Here is a 13419-nt window from a genome sequence, read left to right on the forward strand (position 1 = left end):
ATGCTGGATAGCGGACAATCAGTGGAGTAATGGTAGTAGATACATGCAGGAGTCAGTCTACTTGTCACGGATGTGATGCCTATACACATGATCATTGCCATGAATACGTCATAACTATGCGCTTTTCTATCAATTGCCCAACAATAATTTGTCTACCTACCGTACGCTATTGTCTCGAGAGAGAAGCCTCTGGTGAAAACTATGGCCCCCGGGTCTACTTTAACCATATTATAAAAACCCAAAATACCTTGCTGTAATTTTACTCTTTTTATTTTGTTTTGCAATTTATCTATGTACCTATACAAGATTTGATCCTTGCAAGTAACGAGTTCAAGGGATTAACAACCCTCTTGCACGCGTTGGGTGCAAGTTTTTTGCTTTTGTGTGTGCAACTGTTGTTCACTAGGATTTGCGTGGTTCTCCTTTTGATTCGATAAACCTTGGTTGTCACTGAGGGAAATTCTTATCTCTAGTATATTGCTTCACCCTTCCTCTTCGCAGAAAATCCTAAGGCAACTCACAAGTAGCAGGGTTCTCAAAGATATTCTAACTCCAGACAAAGTCGAGGGCCACTGACGGTATAATACACCAGGGTGGCCTCTTGGCGCGGAGCCCGACCTGTCTCGGGGCCCATAAAGCTTGGCGAAGGTCTAACATAGGAAGGAGCCCCGAAGCCCGGATAATCATCATGCGAGCATCTTGGCGTACAAGTCAAGATGACGGCGGGCAGATTGGATCTATCATATGTAAAACTCTAGCCATCGTCACCAAGGTGGGGCTAGGGCTAGCCACTCCCATCTACTCTGGTAGAAACATACTCTAGGTAGTCACATATCATTCCTCATTGTAACCCTCGTACGGGATACTCCACCATGAATACGAACTAGAAGAAGGACGTAGGATGTTACTCCTCCAAGGAGGCCCGAAATTGAGTAACTTCCTCGTGTGACCTCTGTTTTGGTACTTTCGGCTGCGTTCACCATCCTACAGAGGGTACTGATGGTTTTACATATCGTCAATCATCGCCCTCCATCTCATGGAGGATTAGCTTGCCAACCATCTCCTCAATTCCTGTTGATTTTCCTGTCGGCATCGTGCTGTACGCCGACAACTGTGATCTTGATCCCTCCATGGCCCTAACCTTTCATTGACGCCTCAACACGCCCACACAAACCCTAAAACCAAGGCCGGGTAGATAGTTGGACTATCCCTTCTGCCAGCCTAGTCCGCGTAGCCTCGGGGGTGGGGGGAGGGGGAAGATGCACGAGAGATCAATCACGGACACTTGATGGAATCCTAGACGCCACCGCGAGGGAGGCTGAAACCCTAGAGTCGCATAAAAAATACAATTATTTTTAGCAGAAAATGAAATAAAAAATACATTGAATAGTCCGCCCGAGAGGTCATCACACAGCATGGCAGCGGCGGTCTGTCAGGCAGCCATCCCCCCTCTTTCCTAGGGTTGGTGTCCCCTCAAGTCAGTCCCCGTCACCTCACCTGGGCCTGAACCCATCCACCCCTCCCGAATCCGGATAAAATCTTTCCCAAACAAATCCACCCCCGCAGGTCCCCATCCTTAGCGGAACTTTGCCCGTCTCCTCTCTCTCTCTTACCTCACGCGCTCCACGCACGCACCCGCACACTCTCCCCTCCCCACCCTGTCGCTCTCGCTCTCCGCACTCCAAAACCCTAGTCACCCTCCGCACCCAAAACCTTACACCACCCTCCCTACCACGGCGGCGGCGGCGGCGGCCCCATGGCTGCTCCCACAACTGGCTAAGGCTAGGCTAAGCTAAGTTCCCCGAATATCTCATCCGAAACCGTCTTGTTCGTCTCTCTCGTCCTCTCGGCGGCGGCGGCGGCGGCGGCGGAAGCTACGGGTCTGAAGTCCTAAACTGCTGTGCTGCCTGCGACCTATTTTGAGGTGGCGGGCGTTTCCGTGTCGGCGATGGAAGAGCCGAATGCGGGCGGCGGGGCCGTGGCGGCACCCGAGGTGATTGCGGATCCGGGTGTTGGCGGGGCCAGCGGCGGCGCTGGCGCCTCGCCGTGGAGGAAGACCACGCCGCCGCCTGTCGCAGGTGAGGCAGCGGTCATGGGGGCCGAGTCGTGGCCCGCGCTGGAGGAGGCGCGGCAAAAGGTCGTGGCGGAGCCCACGGGGAAGCCTCTGCCGGGCAATGCTGCCGGCGGCGACCTGGCAAAGGGGCCCGAGGTGCAGCAGGCGCCTCCATCTCCATCACAGGTATAATATGGCGTTGGTGTGGAGATATGTTTGCTCAGATTATACTATGTTTATGTACTCTCATAACTTGTTTCATAGGCATTTTTAGTAACGGGAACATTGACCCTCACAATATGATTATGGTACCATACTGGTATCAGGTCAATTTTTGCGTTTGGTGTAGCTAGCAAAGGAATGAACTGAAAGTTACTTATTTTGTTTTGGTAGATATATGTTGCCTTTCATGGGACTGGTGTGGTCTGAGTATGCATTGTTTTGTTGGTGACGACTAACGAGTAAAGCTTTCCTGTTTTAGAACCAGTATGAACTTTATGGCTGTGCTCAACTGGTCTGGTTAGTCTCTTTTTTTTTTGCTGCCGTATTGGACCTTTACTTGCTAGGGCAGTAGGTCATACTCCTACATCCCATGGCAATCGCAAGCTGTTGCTTTTCTCGAGGTAAGAATATCAATACCAATTGCTATGCCTGATGTCGAGGTGATGGATGAACCATAGAGGTTGAATGATACATTCAGCATGTCTTAGTATTAGTGCTCGCTTGCTATTCTGCAATTGGATTTGTTTATCTCCTGCTTATGTGGTCATGGTACATTCATACTGGTTTTTAGAATTTTTATAGAATGCAACCATACTGGCACTGTCTGAACAGTTCCCTAGCTGAACCATCTACTCGTGTAGCCATCGTGTTTGTGACGATTCATTGTTGGACTGCAGTCGCACATGTGCCCTGTCTGAAAGGTTCCCTAACTGAACCACTGAAGCACCTTCTGTAGTTAGATAATGACTTTTTTATGGGGTGTTTCTTTTGGGAACCACTCCATGTTAAGTTGCAAGCTCTTCCCATTTATCTCGGCGGTGCCTGTATCATGATTCAATTGTTGAATTGTATGAGTGGGTGATTTTCTGAATCTGCTCTGGCCCAACCAAGAAAGTTCTTGAATGGTGTTTCGTTTATAGAAATTGTCAAGAATTGTTCTGATGCACGTTAATGAAATTTGTACTCTTCCTCTTTGATGGTTTATTAGAAATAAGCAAAATATACTTTATGTTGTCATTTGAAGCCTTTGTGAACAGATACCCTGTCACTGTTCTATGCATTCAGTTTTCCTGGCTAAGTTCCTACATACATTATTTCTGCACTACTCATATAGTCATATCCGATTTGCTCTGATGGAAAGGGTTCAATATCTTTTAGGTGCCTAATCGTATGCACAAGTTTGATGGCCATGCAAATCCCAACAAGAATTACCAAGCACACCATAAAAATGGGCCCAAGAGACGCCCCCCTGGTGCAAATGATGCACCACCATACCCTGCCACAATGCCGTATCATCAACATCCAGGGCAACCTATTTTTTACCCTGTTCTCCCAAGTCCAGTGATGCTACATGAATATCCATACCAGCCTTTTCCTGTTCCGGTCCCAAATCATGACCCACATGTTGGGAAGTCTGGATTCGAATCCGCTGCACCTCCTTTTGTTCCTGTAGATCAAGTTGGTGGCAATGAAGGTAACAGGCCAATGCCTCCACAAACGAGAGGAGACCATCATGCTTGGCGTCCTGCTGTTGGTACTCATGGTGCTAGACCACATTCTAGTGTTGAAGGCCGTGGCCATTTTAATCACACTTGGCAAAATCATCAGACGTTTGGTACGAGAGAAAACACAAGTATGCCACACGGCGTTGGGCCCAGAACTTTTGTCAGACCAATGGCACATCTGCCCCCTACTCTTGGGTACCTCAATGGACCATCATACCCTGGTAATGCTGTACTCACTGTAACAACATCTTCTTTTGTATCTCATATGCTAAAGCTTTTGATGATCTAATGTTTGAGAATGTTTTTACCTCAGGGCCTATGCCTCCCATGTATTATTACATGCCTGCTCCACCCATGGAGGCAATGAGAGGTCCACCTCGTTTTGTCCAAAACCAACCAGCCCCCCAACCTGTTTTATCGCCTGAAGCGACTGAGCTAAGAGCTAAAATATTAGCTCAAGTGGAGTACTATTTTAGGTAAGTAATTATTTTCTTCTGTTTATTCTATCATGCCCCCGCCCCCTCAAGGAAGCATGACACAGAGATTATGAGTTTAGCAATGTGCTGATAAGGTTTTTATATAATTTTAATGTGTCTGCCAAGTAATTTAGTTTCGGTGTATGTATGTCGCCTTTCAGAATGCCATATGAAGTCTTGTTTTCTTTGACAGACAGTTGCGTTGACATTATACATTATACTCCCTCCGTTCCTAAATATAAGTCTTTGTAGAGATTACATTATGGACCACATACGGATGTATACACATGCATTTTAGAGTGTAGATTCACTCATTTTGCTCCGTATGTAGTCTATAGTGAAATCTCTACAAAGACTTATATTTAGGAACAGAGGGAGTACATGCAAGTGTCACTGCTACACTCTAAATAAATCAATCTTGCACCTATGTGATATACATCATGGATGGGTGAACGTGCTTTTGGCATGTACTCTACAGTTTTGTTAACTCATTATGGCATTTTTTCCAGTGATACTAATCTGGAGCGAGATAATTTCTTGAAATCTTTAATGGATGAACATGGCTGGGTTCCAATTTCAAAAGTTGCAGACTTCAATAGAGTATGCCCTCTTATGTATATTTTGCTTTTTCAGATATCATATTTTTGTTTCTTTACTTTGTTATGAAAACTGGTTGTTTTTGCATGGGCTCATTTGCAGCTGAAGAGAATTACAACGGATGTCCATCTGATAGTAGATGTATTGGCAAGCTCAAGTCTTGTAGAAGTTCAGGTAGCCATGTTTGTTTGAACTGTTACTGTTTATATCCCTTGTTGAGTTTGGAATTTGGTTTGTCTGATGCTACTTTCCTGTTACCAGGATGACAAGATAAGAAGGCACTCTGACTGGTCAAAATGGGTTTCTTCTTCTGGGGCAACATCTGTTCAGAGTCCATCATCTACTGCCAGTATGGATAATATTATGGGTGAGAGCAATACTGGCGGCTTCTCAAATAAGGATGATTCTTTTTCTTCAGACCAAAAGAAGCATCCTCACCCTCAAGATAATAAATGCAACATAGATGGTGCTGCTATTGAGGCAATAGTTCCAGATGAAGAGCTACCTAATGATGCACATAGCTGTTCATTGAATAAAGGCTTGTCTGCCATGACTATTGGTGGAAAGCCTAAGAGCATTTCCACATTCTCTGGTAATTCACGCACACAAGAAGCTGCTGTTAGAACTAGTGATGTTAAAATTCGGAAAGTAAACACAAAGATGAAAGTACCTGATTCTCAAAGCGAAAGTGGTTTCCGTAAGGATTTGCCAAGTGACTCCCCTAGCTTCAGTGGGGATCAAAGCACATTCATGCTTGATGAGGAATTGGAATTGGAACACGCAGAACATTCACGTGATGATGTCTATTCACACAAAAGGTGAACTTTAAATGGTATACGATCTGTGATTTCGTTTCGTGCATTATGATTGTTTAATGTATGTTGCCTTCTAAGCAACCATTTAAATTCATGTAAGCGTCCAGTTATAATAACAGTAGCATGTATCACATGCCTTTGTGAGAGTAGATGACTTGCTATAGTCGTGCTTCTGTTTTATTGATCTATGGTAACAAAATATATATTACTCTGGCCTGTGAAAATTGAAGGTAAAGTCGCCAACCTTGAATTGACTAAGCTGCAAGCAATTTTAGATTGAACTAAATAAATGTTAGATGATAGATTTTAATGTCGTGATGGCGCATTAATGTGAATAGTGTAGTTCAGTTGCATTTATATAATTTTTCCCAGCAGTTAAAATGTTCTGTTCTGAATATACTTGCGTTAATGGTTAAACTTTCATATTTGGAGTTCTAGACTTGGTGTCTTTTCAGAAGACCAACAGATCATTTTGATATTGTTTTGTACTCGTGTGTTGCTCACGTGATGCATCATCTCTTATGTACCTGTATAGCGTATGAATTGTGTGCGTGAATTTGATGATCTTTTGCAATATGTTTATTTCAAGCAGGGTCGATGATGAGGATGATGATTTTTTTGTTGATGACCAAGAAGTGAATCGGCTAATAATTGTTACACAGGTTGGGTTTTAAGATACTCTACGCTCCTGATATGTTCCCTTTACTTCCCTAGTTTCATGCCATTCTAATGCATCACTCTGTAAATGCTTCACTATGAAGGATGAACCATAAACTAATAAGTTGATGAACTTAGTTCGTAGCACTTTGCTGTACTTATTATGTATTACAAAGTCAAACAGTTTGTACGTCAATAAGAAAATTTTGGGTTATTGGTAACTGGTAGCTGCTTGGTTGGCAGGGGAGTAGGGATTAACCGGCGAATTGGCCGATTAATTGAATTTATGAGCCGGCCTTAATCGGTGGGTTAACTAGGGCCATACTAACATATAGCTAAGGCCTCGTTTTCTTCACAGGATTTCTAGATACTCTAGAGGAATTGTGGATTCCATGGTTTCCTCTTTCCTTTGCTGCGTTCAGTCCAAAGAAACCTTCTACATTGTATCAGAGGAAAGGATTCCCATGTGTCGATTCCATAGGAATCAGCACATCTACCCTGACCTCTTTTTTGAGCAGAAGCCTGAAGCAGCCCACCTAATAAAATATGCTCCCCTCTGTATTGAAATAGAAGACATTTTGTGACACTGTGGTAGTGTCAAGAAACGTCTTATATTTTGATACGGAGGCAGTACTACCATGGGGCTTAGTTGTGAGAAGAATAGCTAGCAGGGGAATAATAAATTATCATAGCTTTCCTATAGCAACTGCTAATCCGTGATTAGTATAGTAGCATGACTTCCGGCGTCCCTTCATTGTGCATCTGAAGTTCTGAATGCACAACCATAGTTTCAATTTGCTTGTGTTGTTTGAACTCCTCACTATCTTATGTTGTTTTGTTATCTCCTGGAATCAATAAATGATCCAACACATTAAGCAAGTACTATTTTGTAACACTGCATTGAGATCTTGTTTCATTTTTCTACCTCACAGGATACTAGATCAGAAAAGGATGACAAAAGTTGCTCGAGTATATCTCAAGCATTTTCAACAGAGGAAGCATCAAGAATAAATGACGCTTTATATTATTATGAGGTGATATGTTACAGTGTGAAGAATTTAAAGTTTGGTTTATTGTTCATCAATATTGCACTTGCATTCTAGGAGCCAATTAAAGATTTTAGCGTATATGCTGTGTTGTCTTGAGAGTTGCTATCGACTCCAACACACTTATTGCAAATGCACTTTTATACAAGTAAATGAGGTCTATTTTAGGCATACAAAATGTAGGCCTTCTTACTTTGGATGAGTTGTCCTGGTTAGGTATCTGTCGTTGTCCGGTCTATTTTAACAGTTCTGTGATAAATGTAGCTACAGCATTCATTGAACTGATTCATCCGTTTCTAATGTTTTAATTTTTTGCAAGGTATAGTCAATGCCTTTTAGGATTGCATACTATATTAATAATTTATTTATCAAACTATTTGTTCTTTTGTTAATACTCCCTCCGTTTCTAAATATAAGACCTTTTAGAGATTTCAATATGTACTACATACGGATGTATACAGATGCATTTTAAAGTGTAGATTTACTCATTTTGCTTTGTATGTAGTCTGTATTGGAATCTCTAAAAAGCCTTATATTTAGGAACGGAGGGAGTACATTCTTTAACCATTGAATTTTAGTGTTAAAACTACCCAGTTAGATTTAGCAAGGCAATGTTATATCATTGTAGTTGTTTTTAAGAATGTGATGTCTTAATATTGGATTGGTAGTTTCTATCTCATATTTTGGAATGGCATTCAGTTGTAGCATTAATTGGCATGTTTGACTCAATTAACAACCGTTTGAAACTGAGTTGAGTGTTCGAATAAACATCCGAAGACAAGATTTGTTCTGGAGCTTCCAGTTCGAATCAAGCTGGTTTGGGACAAGACTTGAGCTGAGATCTGTGTACCCTGTGCTTGTGTTTTTCTTATTATCTCAAAAGCCTGTTCTGTTATGATATGTATGACAATCCTTCTATATCATATTCCCTCCGTCCCAAAATAAGTGCCTTGAGCTTGGTACAAATTTGTACTAGAGCTAGTACAAAGTTGAGACACTTATTTTGGGACGGAGGGAGTATCAGATTTATCATTCTGGTTTTCTCATTTTATGTTATAGAATTACTTTTTTCAAATCATGTTATTTTGGAACTGCTCATGCTAATATTATGGTGTTACTCCTGACATCAGAGTGTACATGATCGGCGCACTAATAATCAAAGGAGCTCCCAGGCCGATACTGCAGATGTTGATTCTAAACAATTTGGTGGAGCAAAAGGGAACCATGTTAGCATCGGAACTAATGGCATCGAGGAAGCTGGACAACCTATTCCACGTAGGCGGCAAAGTAAAGGCAATAGAAAGACACATACCTCACATAAGCAGAGGTTCTTTGCTGGTAATTTTGCGAATAGTCCCAATAGTCGATCTCACTATGGTGGTGTATCAGAAAGCCCCCCAAGCAATTCAATTGGATATTTCTATGGATCTACTCCGGAAAATCACAGGTTAGATAATCGATGGATGTTTTCTTTCAGTAAACCCTCCCTACCCTCAGTTTATCCCATTTTGCGGTTATTTGAATGACTATTTATTGTTCAGTAGCTATAAAAGTTCAAAGCTGAGCTCATCTCCTCACGGAATTCCTACTGGGAGCTCACCTATTGGATCAGTACCTAAATCTTTCCCACCGTTTCAGCACCCTAGCCATCAACTTTTAGAGAAAAATAAATTCCAGCAACAAAGGTAAGTTTCTAAACAACTTGTGATGCGCTTCCAAGTTCTAATTTCCTTCAAATAATTATTTATTAATATTATCCATTGATTCATCCTAAGCTTCACATGGTGATGCCATTGTCCTTTGTTTGTGAAGGTACAATAAGTTCAAGAATAAATGCGTTGCTGAACGTAAGAAGTTAGGAATCGGTTTGAGCGAGGTGCAGCTTCTTCTCATATTTTCTTGCAATATAACTATTGGCTGAAGAAAAGTAGTTTACAACTAGAGCAGTGTATAAAGCCGGTCAAGTTCAACTATTATGTTCTACTGTAATCATTGCCTTCCTAATTCGTTTTCTTTTGATAATATGGTGAATTGTCTCCTGTCTCGTTAATGTTTGTTGCTTGCTAATTATATTTGAAGTTGGACAGTTGTCTTTTGATTGATATTGTACCATCTGCTGTCCTATCCTCAAAAGATATGTTCCAGTATTCCTTTCATATTGTGTGCATCCAATTGCGTGCAGGAAATGAATTCGCTCTATCGTTTTTGGTCATATTATCTGAGAGATAATTTCAATGAAGATATGTACAAGCATTTTAAGAATTTTGCAGTAGATGATGCAGCAGCAAATTACAGATATGGACTTGAGTGTCTCTTCAGATTTTATAGGTATGGAATATAGAACTTGAAAAAGAAAACCCTTCTGATATTCATTACATTTTGTATTGAGCAGATCAGTTACCTCCTAATTCTTTTTGCAGTTATGGTTTGGAAAAAAACTTCCAATGGAATGTATATGAGGATTTTGAGCAACTGACGCTTGAGTTCTACCACAAGGGCGATCTTTATGGACTTGAAAAATACTGGTAATTGGCGGCTTTATTGTTTGATCACATTTCTCTGTTACTAGTCTGTAGTAATGATCTTTATGACTTAAAAAATAGTGGTAAATGGTGTTATGGATGCAACTTATCTCTATTGCCTAGCCCGAGGGGCATATATATATATAGCACAAGATTTGTGGTACAAGGAAAGGAAACATAGCCTAATAGGACACCTAGACCTAATACTAATACTCCCTCCGTCCGAAAATACTTGTCACCAAAATGGATAAAAGAGGATGTATCTAGACATGTTTTTAGTTCTAAATACACTTCTTTTTGTTCATTTTGATGACAAGTATTTCCGGACGGAGGGAGTACTCCTTAACACCCCCCCCCCCCCCCTCAAATGCAAAGCGTATGCAATAGCATTGCATTTGAATAAGTGTAACACCAGAAAAAAATGATAATGAAGTGCAACATCACATTCTCCTTTGCTGATATTATTGGCATGGATCTATGTTTAACATTGGTGAATGAACAATCAGTTGCAAAGTTCAATGGTGTGCTCATGATGTCTAATATTTACGACCTTACAGTTATCCGTGCACATGTTATAGTTGCTAAAAATTGCTACATGGAAACTGGTGTGAACTGTATAATTCGAACTTGATATATCATGGGTGTTACCCTTAATTCTTATGAAGGGAACCTTGAAAAGCGCAATTACAAGATATAAATTTACGACAATTTCGGCTTGCTGCATCGCCAAACTTGCAGTTATGTGGTTGTCATAGATTGTCGCTGACTTTTCTTCTGGATCAGGGCATTTCATCATTTCCGAAAACAGGATAGCAGCCCCGTTAATAAGCATGCAGAGTTGGAGAGGCTCCTCAGGGAGGAGTTCCGAACAATCGAGGACTTCAAGGCACGGCGTGCGGCAGATAAAGAAACCGGCGGTAGTGGCAGCAAGAGTGCGGTGGCGGCAAGCCATAGCAAGGCTGTGGCTAAGTAGGTCCTACCTGGGCATGAAATTTTGGTGGTGATCCTACAAAGGAGAAAGTAGCAACGTTTTTGTTTGGTGTAAACTAAGGATTTGAGTAGACTCGTCCCTGTGCAGATTTTGCTCTCCCCTGCCGATACTTGTTGCTGTCCAGGAAATTTTTCTCTTCTTTTTTTTACATCAGCTTCATGGTGCCATTGTGGGATTTGTACATAGAGATAAAATAATTGCCTTTATTAAATAGCCAAACTATAGAGTTAAAAAGACGTGATGATGTCTGCATTGTTGGATACTTGGATGTCAGATGTATGGCTTTTTTCTCCCCTTGCTTTGCCAAAGCGCCTGATTTGCCATTTCTTTGTCACTGCGAAAATATTCATGTGTATGGTTTGAGATGGCCTATTCTAGACTCGAACTTGAAAATCAGTGGCGACATGGATTTATAAAGGAGTGTTTGCTCAGTGTCCCTTGCTTTGTTCGCTCGTCACGGTCGATTCACAGCAACACCGGCGGTGGATGGCAAAGTGGAGCCCAACAAAGCAAGGGGTGGTACGAGGGCGAGTTGCCGGCGACAAAGGATCGTCAATGTTGGTGGAGCAAAGCGCGGAGACCTCGTTAGAGCATCAATCATTTCTTTCCCACTCACTACCCACCTCAAATCGGTCCTGTACGTTTGGGCTGATCAGTACCCTTATACCCAGCTCATATATGAGGCGGATATGGGGATGCCCCGACGCATCAGCCACGTCCGAACGACGACAAGGACCCATGCCCAAATCTCTTCAAGACGTTCCTGGCCTAGCCTGTCATGTCCTCTTCAAATCTCTTTTCCATCTCATCCACACAACTGCCACCATACCTCCGCCGCCACTCTATCTCCACCGCCATCCCCAAACCACAACACCGCTGACCGTGCCGCCATCGGACAAGGTTGCCACCCAGTACGTGCAACTCCTCCAGACAAACACCTCGCACTGCATGTGTTCTATAAAATGCCCAAGCATTTTTTCTCAATTTTTTGCCCATTTGTAGGTCAACGATGAATTCGTCGTCGGACGATGAGTATGGAAACAAGGACCTTGACCAATTCATATACAAAGAGTTCATTGATTCGTCAGATTCAGACGACCAAGATGCCAAAGTGATGATGATGATGATCAACATCCAAAAATAATTGAAGAAGCTAGAGGAGCATGTGCTAAAACTTCAAGGATTCAATAAAGGGCAGAGAGTGGCTCCCTCGGATAGGATCGCAGGCACAAAACCTCTCTACAAGGACTACTTCAAACCGGACCCAACTTACCACAGAGGCCCCTTTTGACGCCGCTTCCTGATGAGCAGAGATTTGTTCTTGCGCGTAGTGAATGCCATGGAGGAGGTTGATGACTACTTCAATCTGAGGAAGGACTGTTGTGGCAACTTTCCTTCTCACCTCTGCAGAAATGCACAACTGCTATGAGGATGCTTGCTTATGGCAAGGCCTAGATGCCATTGATGCTGAAATCCGGATAGGAGAGACCACATGCCTGAATACCATGGTGCAATTTGTACGCACCGTGGTGAAGGTGTTTGGAGCGGAGTACCTGAGAGAATCAAATGTCGAAGACACAGAAGGGTTGACGATAATTGGAGCGACAAGAGGTTTTTCAAGTATGCTTGCCTCAGTTGATTGCATGCATTGGCAATGGAAGAACTGCCCAAAGGTATGCACAACAGTACCGAGGTCACACCAAAGAGGCCACCATCACACTTGAAACAGTGTCATCAAAGGACTTGTGGATTTGGTAGACTTTCTTTAGCACGTATGGTTCTAACAATGGCATAAATATGCTCCAATGATCTCCTTTGTTCGAGCAAATTTGTGATGGGGAAGCTCCAGCGTGCAACTACATCTTCAACATGCACAACTACAACATGGGGTACTACCTTGCTGATGATATCTATCCTCAATGGGCGACGTTTGTGAAGACTATATCCGATCACCATGGGAGGAAACAAATGCCTCTTTGCAAAAATGCAAGAAGGTGCAAGAAAGGATGTGGAGAGGGCATTCAGAGTGCTCCAAGTTCATTACGGTATTGTTTGTGGAGCTGCAATGATCTGCAAACCGGAGTCACTCTGACAACTCATGACATGTGTAATCTTGCACGACATGATTGTGGAGGATGAGGGCGAAGGGGCTGCCCGCACGCATTTATTTTGGGAAGCCCGGATTAACGTTCGCTCCCGGAACAAGATGTGGAGCATGTTGCCAACTTTTTTGAGATGCATCGACAACTTTGAGATCCACACGTGCACATTGATACGCCCATTTTGCATCATGTTTTTCCAACTGTTATTTATTATGTTTTAGGTCATTATTTCACTTTATGATGCTATTCTAATGCCTTTTCTCTCTTATTTTGCAAGTTTCACACTAAGGGGGAGATTGCCGTCAGCTGGAATTCTGGACCTGAAAAAGGTACAATAGAGATAGATATTCTCCACAACTCCGAATGACCTGAATATTTACAGAGAATTATTTTGGAATATATACAAAATATTGGTGGAAGAAATACCAGAAGG

At 42.4% G+C, this 13419-nt stretch overlaps 1 protein-coding gene across 2 annotated transcripts; it reads left to right on the plus strand.

Moving 5' to 3' along the window:
* Positions 1-1566: 1566 nt before the first annotated feature.
* Positions 1567-11120, plus strand: LOC123069636 (la-related protein 1A). 2 transcript variants are annotated; one of them, XM_044492543.1, is made up of 14 exons: positions 1567-2239; positions 3434-4001; positions 4094-4256; positions 4766-4856; positions 4956-5027; positions 5115-5671; positions 6261-6330; positions 7258-7359; positions 8502-8818; positions 8913-9056; positions 9184-9247; positions 9554-9699; positions 9792-9896; positions 10677-11120. In XM_044492543.1, the coding sequence occupies exons 1-14, from the start codon at positions 1949-1951 to the stop codon at positions 10864-10866; spliced, it is 2880 nt and encodes a 959-aa protein (XP_044348478.1). In that variant the 5' UTR covers positions 1567-1948; the 3' UTR covers positions 10867-11120. The 2 variants fall into 2 exon arrangements, with proteins under 2 accessions (XP_044348478.1, XP_044348479.1); XM_044492544.1 differs by having other exon boundaries at positions 8916-9056.
* The last annotated feature ends 2299 nt before the right edge of the window (positions 11121-13419 follow it).

The sequence above is a fragment of the Triticum aestivum genome, chromosome 3B (assembly GCF_018294505.1).
Source record: "Triticum aestivum cultivar Chinese Spring chromosome 3B, IWGSC CS RefSeq v2.1, whole genome shotgun sequence".
Taxonomy (NCBI): Eukaryota; Viridiplantae; Streptophyta; class Magnoliopsida; order Poales; family Poaceae; genus Triticum; species Triticum aestivum.